Here is a 17,735-nt window from a genome sequence, read left to right on the forward strand (position 1 = left end):
ATGATGTTTGTCTCATTCTGTTATTTTTCCTTCCCCCCACCCCTCCCACCCCTCTTTTTCCTCTATACAATCCATCCTTCCTCCATTCTTGCCTCCCTCCCACCCCCCATTATGTATCATCATCCGTTTATCAGAGAGATCATTTGGCCTTTGTTTTTTTTTGGGATTGGCTTATCTCACTTATCATGATATTCTCCAACTTCATCCATTTGCCTGCAAATGCCATAATTTTATTCTTCTTTATGGCTGAGTAATATTCCATTGTGTATATATACCACAGTTTCTTTATCCATTCATCTATTAAAGGGCACCTAGGTTGGTTCTACAATCTAGCTATTGTGAATTGAGCAGCTATAAACATTGATGTGGCTGCATCACTATAGTTTGCTGATTTTAAGTCCTTTGGGTATAGGCCAAGGAGTGGGATAGCTGGGTCAAATGGAGGGTCCATTCCAAGTTTTCTAAGGAATCTCCACACTGCTTTCCAGAGTGGCTGCACTAATTTGAAACCCCACCAGCAATGTATGAGTGTACCTTTTTCCCCACATCCTCGCCAACACCTATTGTTGCTTGTATTTTTGATAATCATATTCTAACTGGGGTGAGATGGAATCTTAGGGTAGTTTTGATTTGCATTTCTCTTATTACTAGAGATGTTGAGCATTTTTTCATATATCTGTTGGTTGCTTGTAGATCTTCTTCTGCAAAGTGTCTGCTCATTTCCTTAGCCCATTTGTTGATTGGATTATTTGTATTCTTGGTGTAAAGTTTTTTGAGTTCTTTATAGATTCTAGAGATTTAGTGCTCTATCTGAAGTATGTGTGGCAAATATTTTCTCCCACTCTGTATGCTCTCTCTTCACATTGCTGATAGTTTCCTTTCAGAATACTAAAGCAATCCTTAGCAGGAAGAGTGAAGCAGGGGGTATCACAATACCAGAACTTCAACTATCCTACAGAGCAGTAGTAACAAAAACAGCATGGTATTGACACCAAAATAGACAGGTAGATCCATGGTACAGAATAGAGGACACAGAGACAAACCCAAATAAATACAATTTTCTCATACTAGACAAAGGGGCCAAAATATGCAATGGAGAAAAGATAGCCTCTTCAACAAATGGTTTTGAGAAAACTGGAAATCCAGTTTCAGCAGCAGAATGAAACTAAACCCCTATCTCTCACCCTGCATAAAACTCAACTCACAATGGATCAAGGACCTTGGAATCAGACCAGAGACCCCTGCACCTTATAGAAGAAAAAGTAGGTCCAAATCTTCATCATGTTGGCTTAGGATCAGACTTCATTAACATTTATTAACTTCGTTAATAAAAGTAGGAATCAATAATTGGGATAGATTCAATCTGTCTTTGTTTTATTAAAAAGTTAGGCATTATTTGGCTTCATCCTTAATTTCTGTCTATTACTTGGTTTTAAGTGCTTTCAGGACAGGGACTTAATAATCATTCATTGTTGTTTCTCCTATAGCATTTGATATAGTGTTGTGAGCATGCTACACATGCAGATATTTCTGAATAATGAATGAAGTCACAGGTGTAGAACTTTTAACAGGAGAACATTTTATAGACCTGAACAAATAACTGAGAAGATATGGTAAAAATGCTTTCCCAGCAAAATTTTTCCACTTTTAGAGTCAAAAGAGATAGGTTTTAATTTCCAGTTTCTATTTTGTTATGGATATGTACTTGGTGATGCAGCTTTAAGTTCAGATGTTAGAAAAATAAATCTTTTATTTTTTTAAGCCCTGAAGACCTCTGATTGTTCCCTGGAAACTGATTTCCAATGTGATCCAGACAGAAAAGTCCAGGACAAATGCCAAATAGCACATAGGAGGAATGGTGAATAATACCCTTGCTCTAAGGTCAAAGCTTCAGAAAGATGTTTTCAATTTACAGTAACTGTGGATTTGTGATTTGAAAAGCCAATCCACGGCAAAGGGAAACTTAGTTCGTATCTAAAATGGCCAGAGATTGAAGCATGCTTTACACAAAGTGAAATTTTCTTGTTCTCCTCCAAACTCCTTCATCTGCAACATTTCATTAGGGAGTTTTTTTTTATGGACATCTCTCTACAGTGATTTATATTTTAAGGTTAATGATATGGAGTTGATCAGACCCTCCTCTGGGAGCAGATTTAGACAGGCCAGAAGCCAAGAACTGGAAAACTCCAGCATGCATGGAGACAGGGCTTGAGAGAAACAAAGGGCCTGTGCAGATTGAGACGAGGGTCTGACTCTGCTTGTTTGGGCAGATTGATGTGTGCAGCCCACACTCTGGCTTAGAAATCAGAAACCCAGCAATGAAGGACTAACTACCTTTGTTATTTTGTGCTTCCAGGAACATACAGCTTTACCATCAAGAAGGACCATGCAAATTGAAAAAAAAAATATGATACGGATTTTTAGATATAAAAATCACTGCAATTTAAAACTCAGATATTTGGGGCAGTGGATACCAACAATTTTTTCAGCTTGCAATACTCGCATGTTCAACATTTTGCTTAAATCCTCTATGCTTGATTTTTGCACATCTTGTTTTAAATTCTTTCATGCCTGTGGCATATAGTCCACTAAAGCACTGAGAATGTGAATGGCTGTGCACACTGTGGCCAAACTGCTTTGAACCAGTTAAAGCATAGTCTTTCCAGAAAGCCAAATCTTTCCCTAATTTATTCACCAACGACATGCCTTGTCTTACAAGTTTTATGGCAGTAAGTTCCTAGGTTTGTGCAACTGTAAGAAAGATTCCAAATCATGTGTGTCACATGGTTTTGCTCCTTTACACCTGACTAACTTCAAATAAAAATGTGTTATGCTGTGTCTAGAAAAAGAATAAAGCCATATTTAATCTTCCCATTGCCTGGTACTTTAACAGACAAAAATCCATAGTAATTTATAAGGTATTTTCCGTGTGTACCAGATAATGAGCAAACCCTTTAATGCTTACTCTCTGTATCTTCTGAGGCAGGTACTACTCTCTCCATGTTGCAGAGGAGAAAATGAAGTCTTAGTGAGCTTACCTACCTTGCCCAAGGTCACCCATGTCAATCTAGTTCACAATGCCCTTGATCATGACACTATAAACCAATCAAAGTGAGAATCTATCCACCCTTTAAATTGACACAGGCTCCACAGGATGTTCTAGTTTTCTTTATCTGAGTAGGCAATGATGATCATTTTTCCAGCATTTTCATACTCTTGCTGTCTCATCACATGGGAACCATGATGGTGGAAGTTTTTGTATAATATAGAACATGTGGAAGCAGTATTGATGTCCTCCATTGTGTTTCATGGCTAGATATTATCAAGTTCTGCCCTCACCTGTAGTCAATTCAGATATTTTTGCACCAGCTGGAGAGGAGGAGATTGGTGCATGGTCAGACCAGCAAGAAGAAGGTAGCATTGTTATTCCTAAAAATAGCTAACATTTTAATGCTTTTACAGGGCATATAGTCATGTTATTATCTCACTTAGCATATAAAGGACTGAGGTTCAGGCATTTGCCACCTGCTCAGGAACAGTGAGACCAGATTCTTATCCTGCATCCCTGTTCAGACAGTTAGCTGGGAGGAATATGGATTTGATCCTTCTATACTGCAAGTCTTGATCATTGTGGCAAGTCATGTAAAAAACAAAACAAGACAAAACTCTGTGCTTGTCTCTGTCCTCCCCTAACCTCTTGAAATTATCAAAGCCTTCTCTCAGAGTTCCTAACATGTTGTCTTTGAAACAATGTCCCAGAAAAATTATGGTTCCTTAATTTTCAATTTGTATAAAAATATCAGAAAAATACTTAAAATCTTTGCATATATGCATGTATTTATTGCAGTTGTTTAGAAACTTGCCACATGAATTTTAAAAATGTAAGTAGCAAATCTATAAGGTAAAAGCTTTACTTTTCTGTCCCTAAAGCCTACTGACTGAGTGATTAATAATTAAAAAGTATATTTCATTAGAAATCAGTTGGAAAAACTATAATTAGAAGAAGACATCAATTGGCCTGTTTTTGTCCATCTCACTTTCTCCACATTAAGTGAAAACTAAAACAGAAATAAAAACCCAGTTATACTTAACTAAGAGAGTAGCAAAAATAATTGACCAGAGAGTCTCCTAAGACAAACATGTCTAGTGTGACAATATCAGCAACATTTCAGATGGGAAGAGATCTCACTGGGAGCCTTGAGTATTAGTAGTTATCTATGTTCCTATCCAGGGAAATTCACTGGCAATTTTGTGACAGCCTATGGTATAACAGATTAAAAACCTAAGGATACTGACCTATCCTTACTGACCTATCTCAGGGTGACCTGAGATTTTACAAGATTTACCTTCACAGACTCCCTTGATGTTTCTTCTCCAACCATGGCAGCAGGCCAGTTTGGTTCCATAGTGACAGACCCCAGGCTGGTGTGCCAATGTTGACAACCCATGATCCCTTGGACTGTGGATAAAGAGTCACATGTTAGAATTGAAAAACTAGAAAGGGCAACAGAGACTCTTCTCTGCTACTAAAGGAACTAGAGAAATTTCAAGTACCTGGTTCATTTCAACAGACCTGAGGAAGTGCTAAATTCCATCTTGAAAACCTGAATTTTGGGGTAGGCAGCCTCTGCTATCATTTCTTGCCAGACTTCCCCAATAGTTTTGTCTGTTTCCTTATTCCCCAGGGTTACATAATCTTTGAAGCTAGGGCACATGAAAGTGACCCAAAATGTATGTTTTTGAGTCAGGTAGAGTGCCACATCTCAAATTTGTTCTGTATGGACACAGTGGCTATCCAGTTCTGTGGCTGTTTCAGTACTGAGTATGCTAATGTGACTCACTGGCTGTGTGTCTTTAATGCATACAAGAACTCTGCACTTTTACCTCATTGGCCACCTGGGAACTCCTGGACAGACTGGAAGCACAGCATACTACGGACAGTTAAGAGCTAGAGATTTTTCCATTAAGCCCTCTCATGTTACAGAGCAGGAAACTCCAGCCCAATTGAGTGGAGCCCCAGTAGAGCCAGGTGTTGGGGACTCCAGCTGAGGGTTTGTTCTCATCCCATGTGGCCTCCTAGAAGTACGATTTGCTAAACTCTTTAATTATGGCGGAGAAGTCATTGAACATTTACTGTTTATTGGCCAGATGGTCAATATTTTAGGTTTTGTGGGTCTTAAAGTCCCTGTCCAGGAGGAAAAGCAGCTATAGGCAATAGTAAACAGATGGGCATATCTATTCCAATAATATTTCATTTATGGATACTGAAATTCAAATTTAATATGGTTTTCATGTGTCATGCATACATAGCATTCTTTTGATTCATCACCAACCATTTAAAAGTACAAGAATTGGTCTTAGCTCATGGGCTGTGTAAAAAATGGGGCCACTCTGTGTTGGTCTGCAGGTTGTAGTTGCTGACCCCTAATCTAGAGGCTTGAAAGAGTGTGCTCCCTCTCCCTTAATAATGTAACCAGGGAGAAAGTTTCTTGCACACTTACCCACTTAACTCTCTTGGCATTGGGCAGGGTTGCTATCAAGACTGGAAAAAAAGACTTGCATTACATGTTTTGTGAAGGGCTGTATTTGATATTTCTCACAAATATTAAAAGCACTGTAAAAACGTTTCTTGGGCTCTTTATCAGACAAGGAATGCACATTTTACCATATGCTTTCTGTGACAGGATGGACTTTTATACCAGTTAATAATATCTTAGTCATGGTCAGACAGTTACACAGCTTATAGATTTCCCTCAGTTTGCCTCTCCTACAAACTTAGTTTCTCAGTTAAGAGCTACAAAGATATGGTTTGGGACATTTTACAAACTGAGAGCACAAATTGCAAGGTTGACATGATTTACTTCTTTTTGAAGGGAACTTTAAAAAAATTTTAAATGGAACTCATAAACCATTCACTCAACCATTTAGTATACAGTTTCTCAACATTTTACATGACTGATATTTTGTGCCAGGTAATTCTTTGTTGTTGGGAATTGTCCTGTGCATTGTAGGATATTTAGCAGTACCCCTGTTCTCTATGTATAGATGCCAATAGCATATACTCCAGTTTTGACAATCAAATATGTCTCCAGATGTTGCCAAATATTACCTGGAAGGCAAAATTTTCTTCCAGTAAGTACTCTTACTTTAAAATAAACATCCATTGAATGTTTGCTGTGTTCCAAGTACTGACTTAAGCACATGTAGTGTAGTGATGAAAAAAATGGAGCTGGTCTTGCTCTCTTATGTTTGTGGTGTATTGTGAACAGGTATACTACAATATAGGACAGCAATGGTAGGTATCCTTACAATACTTTCAGAAAGAGTTGCTTTATTTTATTGTCTGCAGTGCTGGGGATAGAACACAAAGCCTTGCACCATGCCAGGTAAGTGCTCCATCACTGAGCTCTACCCCCAAGCCCTGATAAAGAGCTTTGACTGAGAAATAACACAGCCATCTGTCATAATCTAATCTGCATATTACAATTCTAGGAGGGACACCACAATCTTGACCTACAATCTGCAAATAACTATGCCTAAAGAAAAACCAAGGAATGACTGAAGAGAGAGTGGGCTGAGTAAATCAGTTCTAGTCTAAATACAATGAAGTCCTTAAGATTTTTATTTTACCATTTAAAAAACTGAGATATAATTTGCATAACATAAAATTTACCATTTGAAAATGTAGGCTTCAAGGATTTTTAGTATTCTTATTATGTTATAACCCATCAATGCTATTTAATTCCAGAATATTTACATTACTTCAACAAGAACCAATTGTGATTCCCCCCTCCTTCCATCCCTTGGTGACCATAAATCCACTTTTTGTCTCTGGATTTGCCTATTCTAGACATTTCAGATAAACAGAATCATACAACATGTTTTTTTGTGCCTAATTTCTTTAATGTAACAAAAGTTTTGAAGGAAACTTTTAAAGTTTGTTAAAACAACTATCCCCTTTTATTCTAGCCCCTTTTATTGCTGAATAATATTCCACTGAACAAAAATAACATATATTGTTTCCCATTCATCATGGATATTTGGGTAGTTTGCAACTTTGGCCATTATGAGTAATTTTGCTATGAGTGCAGATATACATTTTTCTGTAGAAATACATTTTATTTCTCTTGGTTATACATTTAGGAGTGGAATTGCTGGGACATATGGTAAAATGGACTGAAAGTTTGTGCCTCCACAATTCTGTATATTGAAACCCTAATATCCATGTGATGGTATTAGGAGGTGGGACCTTTGGGAGCTAATTAGGTCATGAGGGTAGAACCTTCATGAATGGTATTAGTGTCCTTATAAAAGGCAAGAATGGCTAGCTAACTTGAGAAGTCTAAAACCTTGGAGAGAGTCCTGGCCCCAACCTGATCATGCTGACACTCTGATCTTGAACTTCCAGCCTCCAGAACTGTGAGAAACAGATTTATGTTGTTTATAAGTCACACAGTCTTTGGCAATTTATTGCAGTGACTTGAACTAAGACATATTGTCATTGTATGTTTAATATTTGTGGAACTCTCAGACTGTTATTGAAGATGGTTGCATTGTTTTACATTCTATAAGCAGTGTATGAGAATTTTAATTTCATCACATAATCTCCAGCAGTAGTTATTCATTTTTTAAAAGTTGTAGCCATCTTAGTGAGTGAGAAGTGGTATCTTGTGGTTTTGATTTGCTTTTTCTTGATAGTTAATGAATAAAGCATCTTTCTTGTGTTTAAGGGTCATTTGTATGTTTTCTTGGGAGAAATGTCTATTCAGGTCTTTCCCCCCCTTTTGATTCGGTTATTTGTCTTAATGGCTTTAAGACTGGAACACAAGATTGAAATTAGTTGGTAAAACCAACTAACCCTAGTTCTTGATGAACTAGGTAATGTAACTTTTTTTTTATTCTGCAAGAAACCCTTCCATAAAGTTACTCAAAGAGTCCATTTCTTAACTACACTTGTTTCTGTAACAAACCTTGATGATGTAGCAAAACCTATTCTCACTTTTTCTTTTAGTAACACAAAGCTAGTGTTTGGGGAGCAGAATGAATGGAGGAACTAACTACCTGGGAAAGAGGAGAAAGGTATCAAAGGGAGGTGACATTGAGTTGGATTTAAAAAGAAAACATGAGGAAAAGGAAAGTTGTATAGGAGAAAATTCTTCCTATGTGATTTTTATTCCATATTTCTTGTAAGAAATGTGGAATTCACTTAATTAGATTTTAATCTAGCAACAAAATCTTGGAGATTACCTGTCAACTTCTCAACTGCAGCCTTCCAAGTAATATGCTCTCCAGTACCAATAGGAAGGGCCTTACCTATTTCCTGATGTCAAAAAAAAAAAAAAAAATAAACAGTATAATCCTTAATAGGGCATTGATATATACTGATCTTTGTGCTAGGTCCTGGGGATACAGAGGTGAACCTGAAAGACAGGGTCCCTGGCTTATGAACTTTCAGATAAGGGAGTAGGGGTAATAAAGTCACTAAACATAGAATACTACAGAAGCTTAAAGCAAAGAAACATAATCCATTGTAGGGGTCTGAGATGTTCTCCTTGAGGGCACAACTTTTAAATGAGACTTAAGGTGAGCAGGAGTCAACCACATGGAGTGACAGAAAGAATATTACCAGCAGAGAATGACTGTAGACTAAGATGTAAGGGATGTCAGGCTTATGCTTGAAGAACCCATAGAAGGCCAGAGGACTGGAACAAAAAGAAAGAGCTGGTGGGGGATAAGCCTAAAAAGGTGGGAAGCAGCTATGACCCAGAGGGTTCTGTGAGTCAAATTAGAGTCATAGGGCTTATATACTAATGGAAATAGCACAGCTCTGAAGGGTTTTAAATAGCAAGGTTATTTGATAAGATTTTCTTTTAGAAAAACATCATGGCAGGAGTCTGGAAAATATAGACTGGAGGGAGGAAAAATGGAAGCAGGGATATCAGTTGTTTCAAAAGATAGAATCTGGTTTCTTGGATTGGAGCAGTAGAGGTGGAGGTGGGGAGAAATGGATGGATTCCAGGTAGAACCAAAATACTTGGTAAGGAATTAGAGTCATTCATTTATTCAACAATTATTATTGAATATCTACAATGTATCAGGCACTGGGCTACTTTCCAGAGGTTCATCACCAACCAAGAGGGAAGTAAGTTCTCTGAGCTTATGGAACTTGTACTGTAGCCAGTTGAATGTGAAGTATGAGAGGGACATACCGTCAGGTAAATAGCATGAGACATTTCTGGAATGAGGACTATGAATGGAGGAACATAATAGTAAATAGGGTAAATGCTGACCTGTCTCTGGCACATGTTGATTTGAGTGCTCATTATGCAGAGAAGATGTTGAGTAGAAAGTTGGATATTTGGACTAGAAGTCTAGGAAGAAGGACTCAATTTGGGAATCATCTGCAGGTAAGGAAGTAGATGTAGCATAAGAGGAGGCTTCGGGTAGAGGTTCTATCTTTTGAAACAACTGATATCCCTGCTTCCATTTTTCTTCCCTCTAGTCTATATTTTCCAGACTCCTGCCATGATGTTTTTCTAAAGGAAAATCTTATCAAATAACCTTGCTACTTAAAACCCTTCAGAGCTGTGCTGTTGCCATTAGTACAGAAAACCAGCATGTAAGAGGTGGGCCAAGGAAGAGGATGGTCCAGAAAGAGACCTAGGCAATGCTCAGAGGACACCAAGTTAGTACAGTGCCAGGAAAGGCAAATGAGGGTAGTGTTTCTAGAAAGAGATTAGGATCAACTCTGGATGTTGAGAGGTTATGTAACATGATAGTTAAGACTACAGTTTCCTTCCTGGGTTTGAATTCTGGCTCTCTATATATTAACTCTGTGACCTTTGGCAAGTTACTTCATCTTTCCATGCTTCAGCTATCTCATTTCTAAAATGGGATAACAAAAACATTAAGGGTATTTGTGCCAATGAAATGATTTAGTATATGTAAAAGACTTTGAACAGTGACTAATACAGTAAATGCTCCCTAATTGATTGCTTTTATTAGTACTTGTAGTAGAATCAGTATTAGTAGATGTGTTGACTTCAGAGAAGAGCCACATTTCCCATAGAAGGGCCTACTGTAGTGTCTCTGACATTGGTGGGAGCATCCAGTGGGAGTTGTAACTCCACTTAAAAGTGGTGAGGGGGCTGGGGAGATAGCTCAGTTGGTAGAGTGCTTGCCTTGCAAGCACAAGGCCCTGAGTTCAATCCCCAGCACTGCAAAAAAAAAAAAAAAAAAAAAGAAAAAAGTGGTGAGGGATTTCCAAGAGCAGAGTCATTAGGGCCTTTGGTCAATAATAATCTCTGCCTATGAGGCACATTCTCATGGATGTCATGGTTTCCGTGTGATTTAGTTTTTTAATGTCTATAGGAACCAATTTTTACTGTAAGGGGAGAATACCATAGAATTTCACCTTAAGGAAAGTGATCTTACATTATTATCCAGCTAAAACATAACCATTTTATACACGAAGAAACTAAGGCCAAGAAAGACTAAGTATTTCATCAGTATCAAAAGTTAGAAGAGAACACATTTCACCACACTATCCATCTGTCCATCTATCCTTTAGTGTACCCAAAGAGTATTAGGTAATTACACATGTAAGTTACCATACTAGACACTGAGACAATTAGGTTGTGTACTGTTATGGTTTGGATGTGAGGTGTCCCCCAAAAGCTCATGTGTGAGACAGTGCAAGAAAGTTTAGAGGAGAAATGACCAGGGTTTAAGAGCCTTAACCCAATCAGTGAATTAACTGAAGGCAGGTGGGGTGTGGCTGAAGGAGGTGGACATTTTCTATCTGGTGAATGGAGTCTGCTTTCTGATTATCATGTGAGCTGCTTCCGTCTGCCACACTCTTCTGCCATGATGTTCAGCCTCACTTTGAGTCCTGAGGAATGGAATCTGCTGTCTATGGACTGAGACCTCTTAAACCATGAGCCCTCAAAATTTTTTTTCCTCCTCCACAATTGTTCTGGTCAGATCTTTTAGTCACAGCAGTGAAAAAGCTGACTAAAACAGCACTTACCCACAAAGAATGTATATTCTAGGGGCAAAGATGTATAAGTAAACAGGTAATTTTGCTCCAACATATGAACCCTACCAAAGGGGTGAGTTTTTCAGAATCTAGGTGAAAATACAGGAATTATTAGATTGGGATGGGTTGGGTAAGAAATTTTCTGGAGGAAATGATGTCTAATATGAACTTTGGTGACTGGTGAAATCTATCCAGGTGACATTGGAGGAGGCTATATGGTGAGGAAGGTGCTACAGGCAGAGAAAATAACCTGTGTTAAGGATGCAGTCACTAAGAACATGAGGAGTTGGTGGCCTGCGAGTGTGAGCCTAGTGGTATGTATGGAGCAGGGTAGTGGGAAGGGAAGCTACAGGAATGGTGGGATGGAGAAGAGTCAGGGAGATAAGAAGGAGCCAGAAGGAAAAGGCCTGTGTCCACAGGAATCATTTTGTTCATCTTCAAGTTTCCAGGGAGTTATAGAAGGATTTCAAGCAGCTCGAAATATCAAGGATTTTGCAATATATGCAACAGCTTCCATAGAATTAGGGTGAGCTCAATAAGCTCCAACAAGATTTCCAAAATGGTTACATGTGAAGTCACACAAAAACAAATTGAAATTTGTTGAAATATGATATTTTTTAAAAGCCTAATTAGAAACCAGTCCAGAGTCTCTGATATAGGCAGCCAAACTTATTTCATATGTACTAGTCAAAGTTAATTAGTTTGAATTGCAAAGAATACTGCCTGGGGTTAACTAAGAGGAGAAAGTTACCAGAAGATGAAATTCATATACCATTTGCACATTACCACAGCTCTCCAGAGAAATCCTCTTTCTCTTGAGCTTTATTACTTTCACATGCCTGCCTTCAGGTGAAAAGGTGAAACTAAGAAATCTGAGGTGTATTAGTTTCTCCCAAGTCATTATTTTTGACATTGTACAAAATGTCACTTATAAAACTCCAAGACGTTAATGACTAACACTTGGGCCATTAAAAACTTGTGAATAAAGTAATAATTCTTATTCACTACAAGGAATTCCTTCTCCAGTCACAAATACATCTTAGTATTACAGCTCTGTTGGAAGATATCAGAAATTTGTCATCAAATCTACCCTTACTCTTGTTTGTTGAAAAAATGCAAATGATAGTTGTTTAAAAATCAACTCAACCTATGATTGAGAACTATAAAATGCACTCTGATATTTAAACAAGTACACAAGTCAGACAACACCAGTTCTGTCTCTGGTTGCTCTGTGGATGCAGCAACATGTTCTGTGCACATTTCCTAAAGGAAACCAAGCAGTTTAAACCAGCACTGTAGGAAAAAACATCAGAGGAATACGAGTTCTAAATGAACAACATGACTTTTAATTAATAGGTGTGAGGTCCGTATATTCACTCAGTTTTGAGAGATAGCTTCAAAGGGCCAGTCACAACTGGGATTTTACTAGCTTCATCATCAAATTATACATCCAGTCATGAAAATGGAAAAAGAATTTCATGGGGGAAAAATCATTAGTAGATAGAATTGCTAATAATTAACTTGCTGATTTGTAGATGCTAGAGGAAATTGCTCTACTACACTAAGAATCCATATTTGTGTTTTATATTGGCAGTTTTAAAAAATGCATGTATTCAGCTATTCTACATTATATATGAAAAGAAAATTAATTATTAAAGTTTTTATGTTTAAGTTGAAACAATATGATCCAGGGGAAGGAAGAATCCAGCACAAGCAAACATGGTACTGGCAATAATAGCAGAGCACACATTACCTTGTAAACTTTTTTAAGCTGCTAAAAAAAAAAAAACCTTTTAATTTCTACAAAGTTGTCAAATGACATACCAAGTGAATGTTAGCATATTATCCAGATAATTTTCCAAGTGTCATCTCCAACTTGCCTTTGCTCTAATTCCATGACCACTTGCTAACTTTCTCATCATTAATTCAATAATCTTCCACTTTAATACCTGGTTGTAAGTATTATGGATAATGAAATTGCCAGTTTTTCTAGGTTAAGAGATGACCAAACATCTGTGATTTCATATGCTGCAAGTAAAAATTTTAGAAGAGAAGTTTAAGGGCTCACCAAATCCGTGTCTATGTCTCCTGGGCTCAAAATTACACATTTCCCAGCTGCTTGCCAGTCACGTATGGCCATATAGCTAAGTTTGGCCAGTGAAATGTAGGTGGAAGGGATGTGGGCCACCTCCAATCCTGTCTCATAAAGCTCCCCTGGGATCCTCCATATGCTTCTTTCTCATCAGCCCATGGAATAAAGAAGAGTTTTTGGACCTGGAAGAAGATGGTTCCCAAGAAATATGGAGCCTGGCCCCATGTGAAGGCATGAAGCAGAGGCCCTCTAAACATGCCTTATAAGACAGGCAAAGAAATAAACTTTTATTGCATTCAGTCACTGAGATTTTGAAACAGTTTGATGCAGTAGCCTGTCCTGATCAGCAAAGTAGGATTAAAAAGTCATTTCTTTTCCTAAAGTCAAGTATACATTGTGTTTTCCTTATGTGTGAATCCTCTTGTACAAAAAAACTTAAAAATACTATCAATATGAATTGAATTTGGTTCTATGTTTGTGAGGCATGCATTTAAAAAAATGTATAAAATTAGGCCAGTGCATTCTGGAATACCAAAGATGAATGGTTAAGGCATAAGTATCAGTAATTGGAATTAAATACACATCTGGAAATAAATTAATTTTTGGTTTGATTGACCCAATACCATGGCACCTGATATAATGGGTTCATTGACAAAAATAAATTTATTAACCAGAAAGAAAAAGTCTGACCTTGGACTAAACAATCCCATCAACATTCTCTGCTACCTTCAGAGGCCTGGATGGGCTGACCAGTCCCTCCTTTCTTTTATTTTCATTTCTTTTCCTTCCTTCCTTCCTTCCTTCCTTCCTTCCTTCCTTCCTTCCTTCTTCCTTCCTTCCTTCCTTCCTTCCTTCCTTCCTTCCTTCCTTCCTTCTTCCTTCCTTCCTTCCTTCCTTCCTTCCTTCCTTCCTTCCTTCCTTCCTTCTTTCTTTCTTTCTTTCTTTCTTTCTTTCTTTCTTTCTTTCTTTCTTTCTTTCTTTCTTTCTTGTCTTTCTTCCTTTCTTCCTTTTCCTTCTCTTTCTCAGAAGTCTCTTCCTAAATAATATTTAGTAATATGTAGGACCCAAAGAACCCAATCTTTAGTCATGGAAGTATCAACATAGGTGACCAAGTCTCTATGGAAAGGAGACCCTGAGCTTTGGGAGTCTGAACTAAATGCTGAGTGTTGTCTAGAGTTCCTTTAATGCATTATACAGCTTTCTGTCTACATTGATCAAATTAATCAGAAAATCACTGTCTCCACAGCTGAAGTTAATTTAGAAAAATTCCAGGGATTGTGTAAGTAGTATAGTATTTCTGCATAGGATTCCTTATTTTCTGCAAAAATATACTGTGCCAGAATTCTTAATATGCTTGTTTATGGTTAGGTTCCAGGAAACCTCATGATAGTGTCCAAGACAAATTGAAAAGTTAAACCTCTTTTGCTGATGCTTAAATACATTTAAATATTGCCATACAAATAAAATAAAAGTTTTTTCAAATAGGTTTTTTCAAATAGGCCATGAGGTTTTTGTTATTGTTATTGTTATTGATTTTTAAATAATAGCTCCCAGTATGGCAAGTTCATTATACCCAACCATTTAAAATTAACTTCAGGTTCCCATCTAAATTTAAGAGACAGAGCCCAAGTCCAAAGGTCCAGGTATACCCTAAGGCAGCTCACCTTCCCAGATGTGTATAAGTTTAAGAGCAAGAGTCCAATAAATCCTGACCCAGGTTATCAAGCTCTCCAACTCCAGTGGGTGTTGATGTGTCCTCAAATTCCCCATGCCATGACTGGCAGGGATAGTAGTAAATCTCAGGCAAAACTTAGAACTTTCCATTGATTCTATTTATCTCACTTGACTTCCAAGCTCAGGAGTTAGGTGGAGGTTGGGGATGGGGAGTACTGTAGTTTGGGTTCACTCAAAAGAAGACCATGAGATAAAGATTTGAGTGCAAGTGGTTTGTTTAGGAGGTAAAGGGCACATTGATAGGGGAGTGAGGAGTGAAACAAAGAAGATAAGGCAATAAAGGAAGCATTACCAGGATGACTCCATTTATTCTCCTTCTCCCTCATTCATTCACTCATTCATTCACTGTGGGGAATGATACAAGATGGAGCTGGGGAAGTAGGCAAAGCCTAGATTAATCAGGTATTTTATGGGTTCATGCTATGCTATTTTAGTAGAATGGATTTTATTCTTAATCTGGTGACAAGTCATTGAAATGTTTTAAGAAGAGGGCTGATGGTATGATTTAAGTTTTAAGAGGAACACTTTGGGGTATGGATTTGAAGGGACAAAAGAAGAAACAAAGGAAAACTATTATGGTGGTTCCGGTGGGAGATGATGATGGTATACTTGGGTGGTGGCAGGCAGGTAGAGTAGATGAACTTGAAACATGGTTTGTAAAAGATAGTGCCAGATTGAAAGAGGGAGGAAGTGTTCCACTTGTCAGGAAAGATGCCAAAGTTTTTGGTTTGAGTCAGTTTGAATGTTGTTTGTTTCAGGATGGAAAGAAGGGGTGAATTCTGTAGATGTTCAAGAGTTCTGTCTTGGATGTCCTCAACTTACTGCCTAAGTCAGGAATGTAGCATAAGGATGCTAGGCTTTGAGATTCTCATTTGAAAGTCATCTACATATAAATGGCATTGAAAAATTTAGGACTGAAACAATCACTTGGAGAGATTGTAGTTAAGGAAGAAGAGAGATTCAGAACCAGCTATTTGGAAATCCAACACTTTAAATCTGATAGAAGAAGGGAAGCTGGGAAAAGAGACTGAGAAAGAGTAACCAGTATAGGAGGCAAACTAGAATGCATGTGGTGGCAATTCTATGTCAGATTATCCGATACTTTTCCTTTCAAAAGGTGAGGCTTAATTTACTTCCCCTCACGTGGGTCTCTACTTAGCAACCAGCTTCTAACAGAGTACTGTGGGAGTAATGGAGGGTAACTTCTGAGATGAGAACACAAAAGGCACTGCAGCTTCCTCCTTCTTTTCCTCTTGAACTAGATACTACAGGGGAAGTCAGTTGCCATGTTGTGAAGACACTCAAGCAGCCCTATGGAGAATCCACATGGAAAGGAGCAGAGGCCTCCTGCCAACAGCCAGTAGAGTGTGCCATCTTAGAGCAGATCCTCAAGCCAGAGTCAAGTCTTCAAATAACTGTAGCATTGGCCAACAACTTGACTGCAACCTTGTGAAAAACACCAAGCCCTTTTGCTGTGAGCCTAAAACTGCTCTAAATAAAATAAAACCTATTAAAAAATCCCTGATCTCCATTCTGCTAAGCCACTTCTGAATTCCTGACCCACAGAAACCTTGTGAGACAGTGATTTGTTTTAAGCCACAAAGTTTTGAATTGTTCTGTAGCACATTCATAGATAACTAATATACACAGTGCCCAGAAACCAAGCAAAGGGAACACTGAAGAGCAAGATGATGATCTTTCTAAAGATATTTGCAGTTTGGTATTTTATTTTTTATTTTTTTGCAGTGCTGGGATGGAATCCAGGACCTTGCACATGCTAGGGAAGTGCTCTGTCACTGAGCTACACCTCAAGCTCTGCTTTGGTATTTTGAATTTTCATTTTGCATTTGTATTTACTGAATCTGAAACACTGTGAATTATGAGCACATTATTATTATAAGCATTAGGAAATAAAATGCTACCAATTAAACTAAACTATGGCTTATTACCTTAATGATAATTGGGTCGTAATTTTGTGCATGAATTTTGTGCTGGCTTTAAAGAACACAGAGCCTGCAATGGTTTATGCTGCTTTCTACTGCTCTCAGAATGAAGTCAAAGCCCCTTGGTTTGATGTACCAGGCTCCTCACAACCTGGTTCCAGTCTGCTTTCTTTGCCTCTGGCAGCCACTGGGCTCATGACCGCTGGGCTCATGTGGGCATTCTACTCTGTTTCTTGGGCTGATGTCTTCCTTTTGCAGGGATGTAGCCATTCATTTATTCCTATGCAAAACCTACTACCAATTAAGCACTGTAATACTTGCTTTCTTCCCTTCTCCATTTTATATCTGTGGACTCACATTTATTCACAAGGATAGTTTAAATGTCATGCCCTATCTTCAGTTTTTCCTGACTCTTTCAGACAGACTTAATTTCTCTCTTACTTGTATCTGATAAATGTTTTATATGTTTATGTGCAAATAAACACAGAGTTTAATATGTTTTACATATGCAGATAAATATGTATAAGATACCTATTCATTCCTTCAAAATAATCTACTCATTATTTATATATAAATAATATTATTTGCCTTTTCTTCATCTCCTTTCTTTAGTCATTCATTTATCCATCCAAATTTTTTTCAACACCTACTCTGTGCCAGGTACTTGGATAGAAGCTGGAGTTATAACTCTCCATACTGACTCCTCCACCTGAAAAGGAAAGACATTTTTCTGGTCCCATAAAGTTTTCTAGTCGGGGCAGCAAATAGATATCTCTCTCTGGCATTTGGGAGAATGTTTGGGCATGTCAACTGCTCTGTTAGTGTTGTTGAATTGGACTGAATCAATTTCAACTCTTTTTAGAATTTTTTTTTCATAATTTAAGACCTCAGATTTAAAGCAATTTGAAACTGATAACTGACCTGGCAA

General features: G+C 37.9%; 1 protein-coding gene across 1 annotated transcript in view; it reads right to left on the reverse strand.

The window, feature by feature from the left end:
- EGFL6 (EGF like domain multiple 6) overlaps positions 1-17,735 on the reverse strand; it is a 65,267-nt gene that overhangs the window by 35,391 nt on the left and 12,141 nt on the right. Inside the window, exon 2 of the mRNA XM_079123186.1 lies at positions 4,347-4,459. Within this exon, the coding sequence (XP_078979312.1) occupies positions 4,347-4,459 (113 nt within the window). The remainder of the gene's footprint in view (positions 1-4,346; positions 4,460-17,735) is intronic.

The sequence above is a fragment of the Sciurus vulgaris genome (genome assembly GCF_902686455.1).
Source record: "Sciurus vulgaris genome assembly, chromosome: X".
Lineage (NCBI taxonomy): Eukaryota > Metazoa > Chordata > Mammalia > Rodentia > Sciuridae > Sciurus > Sciurus vulgaris.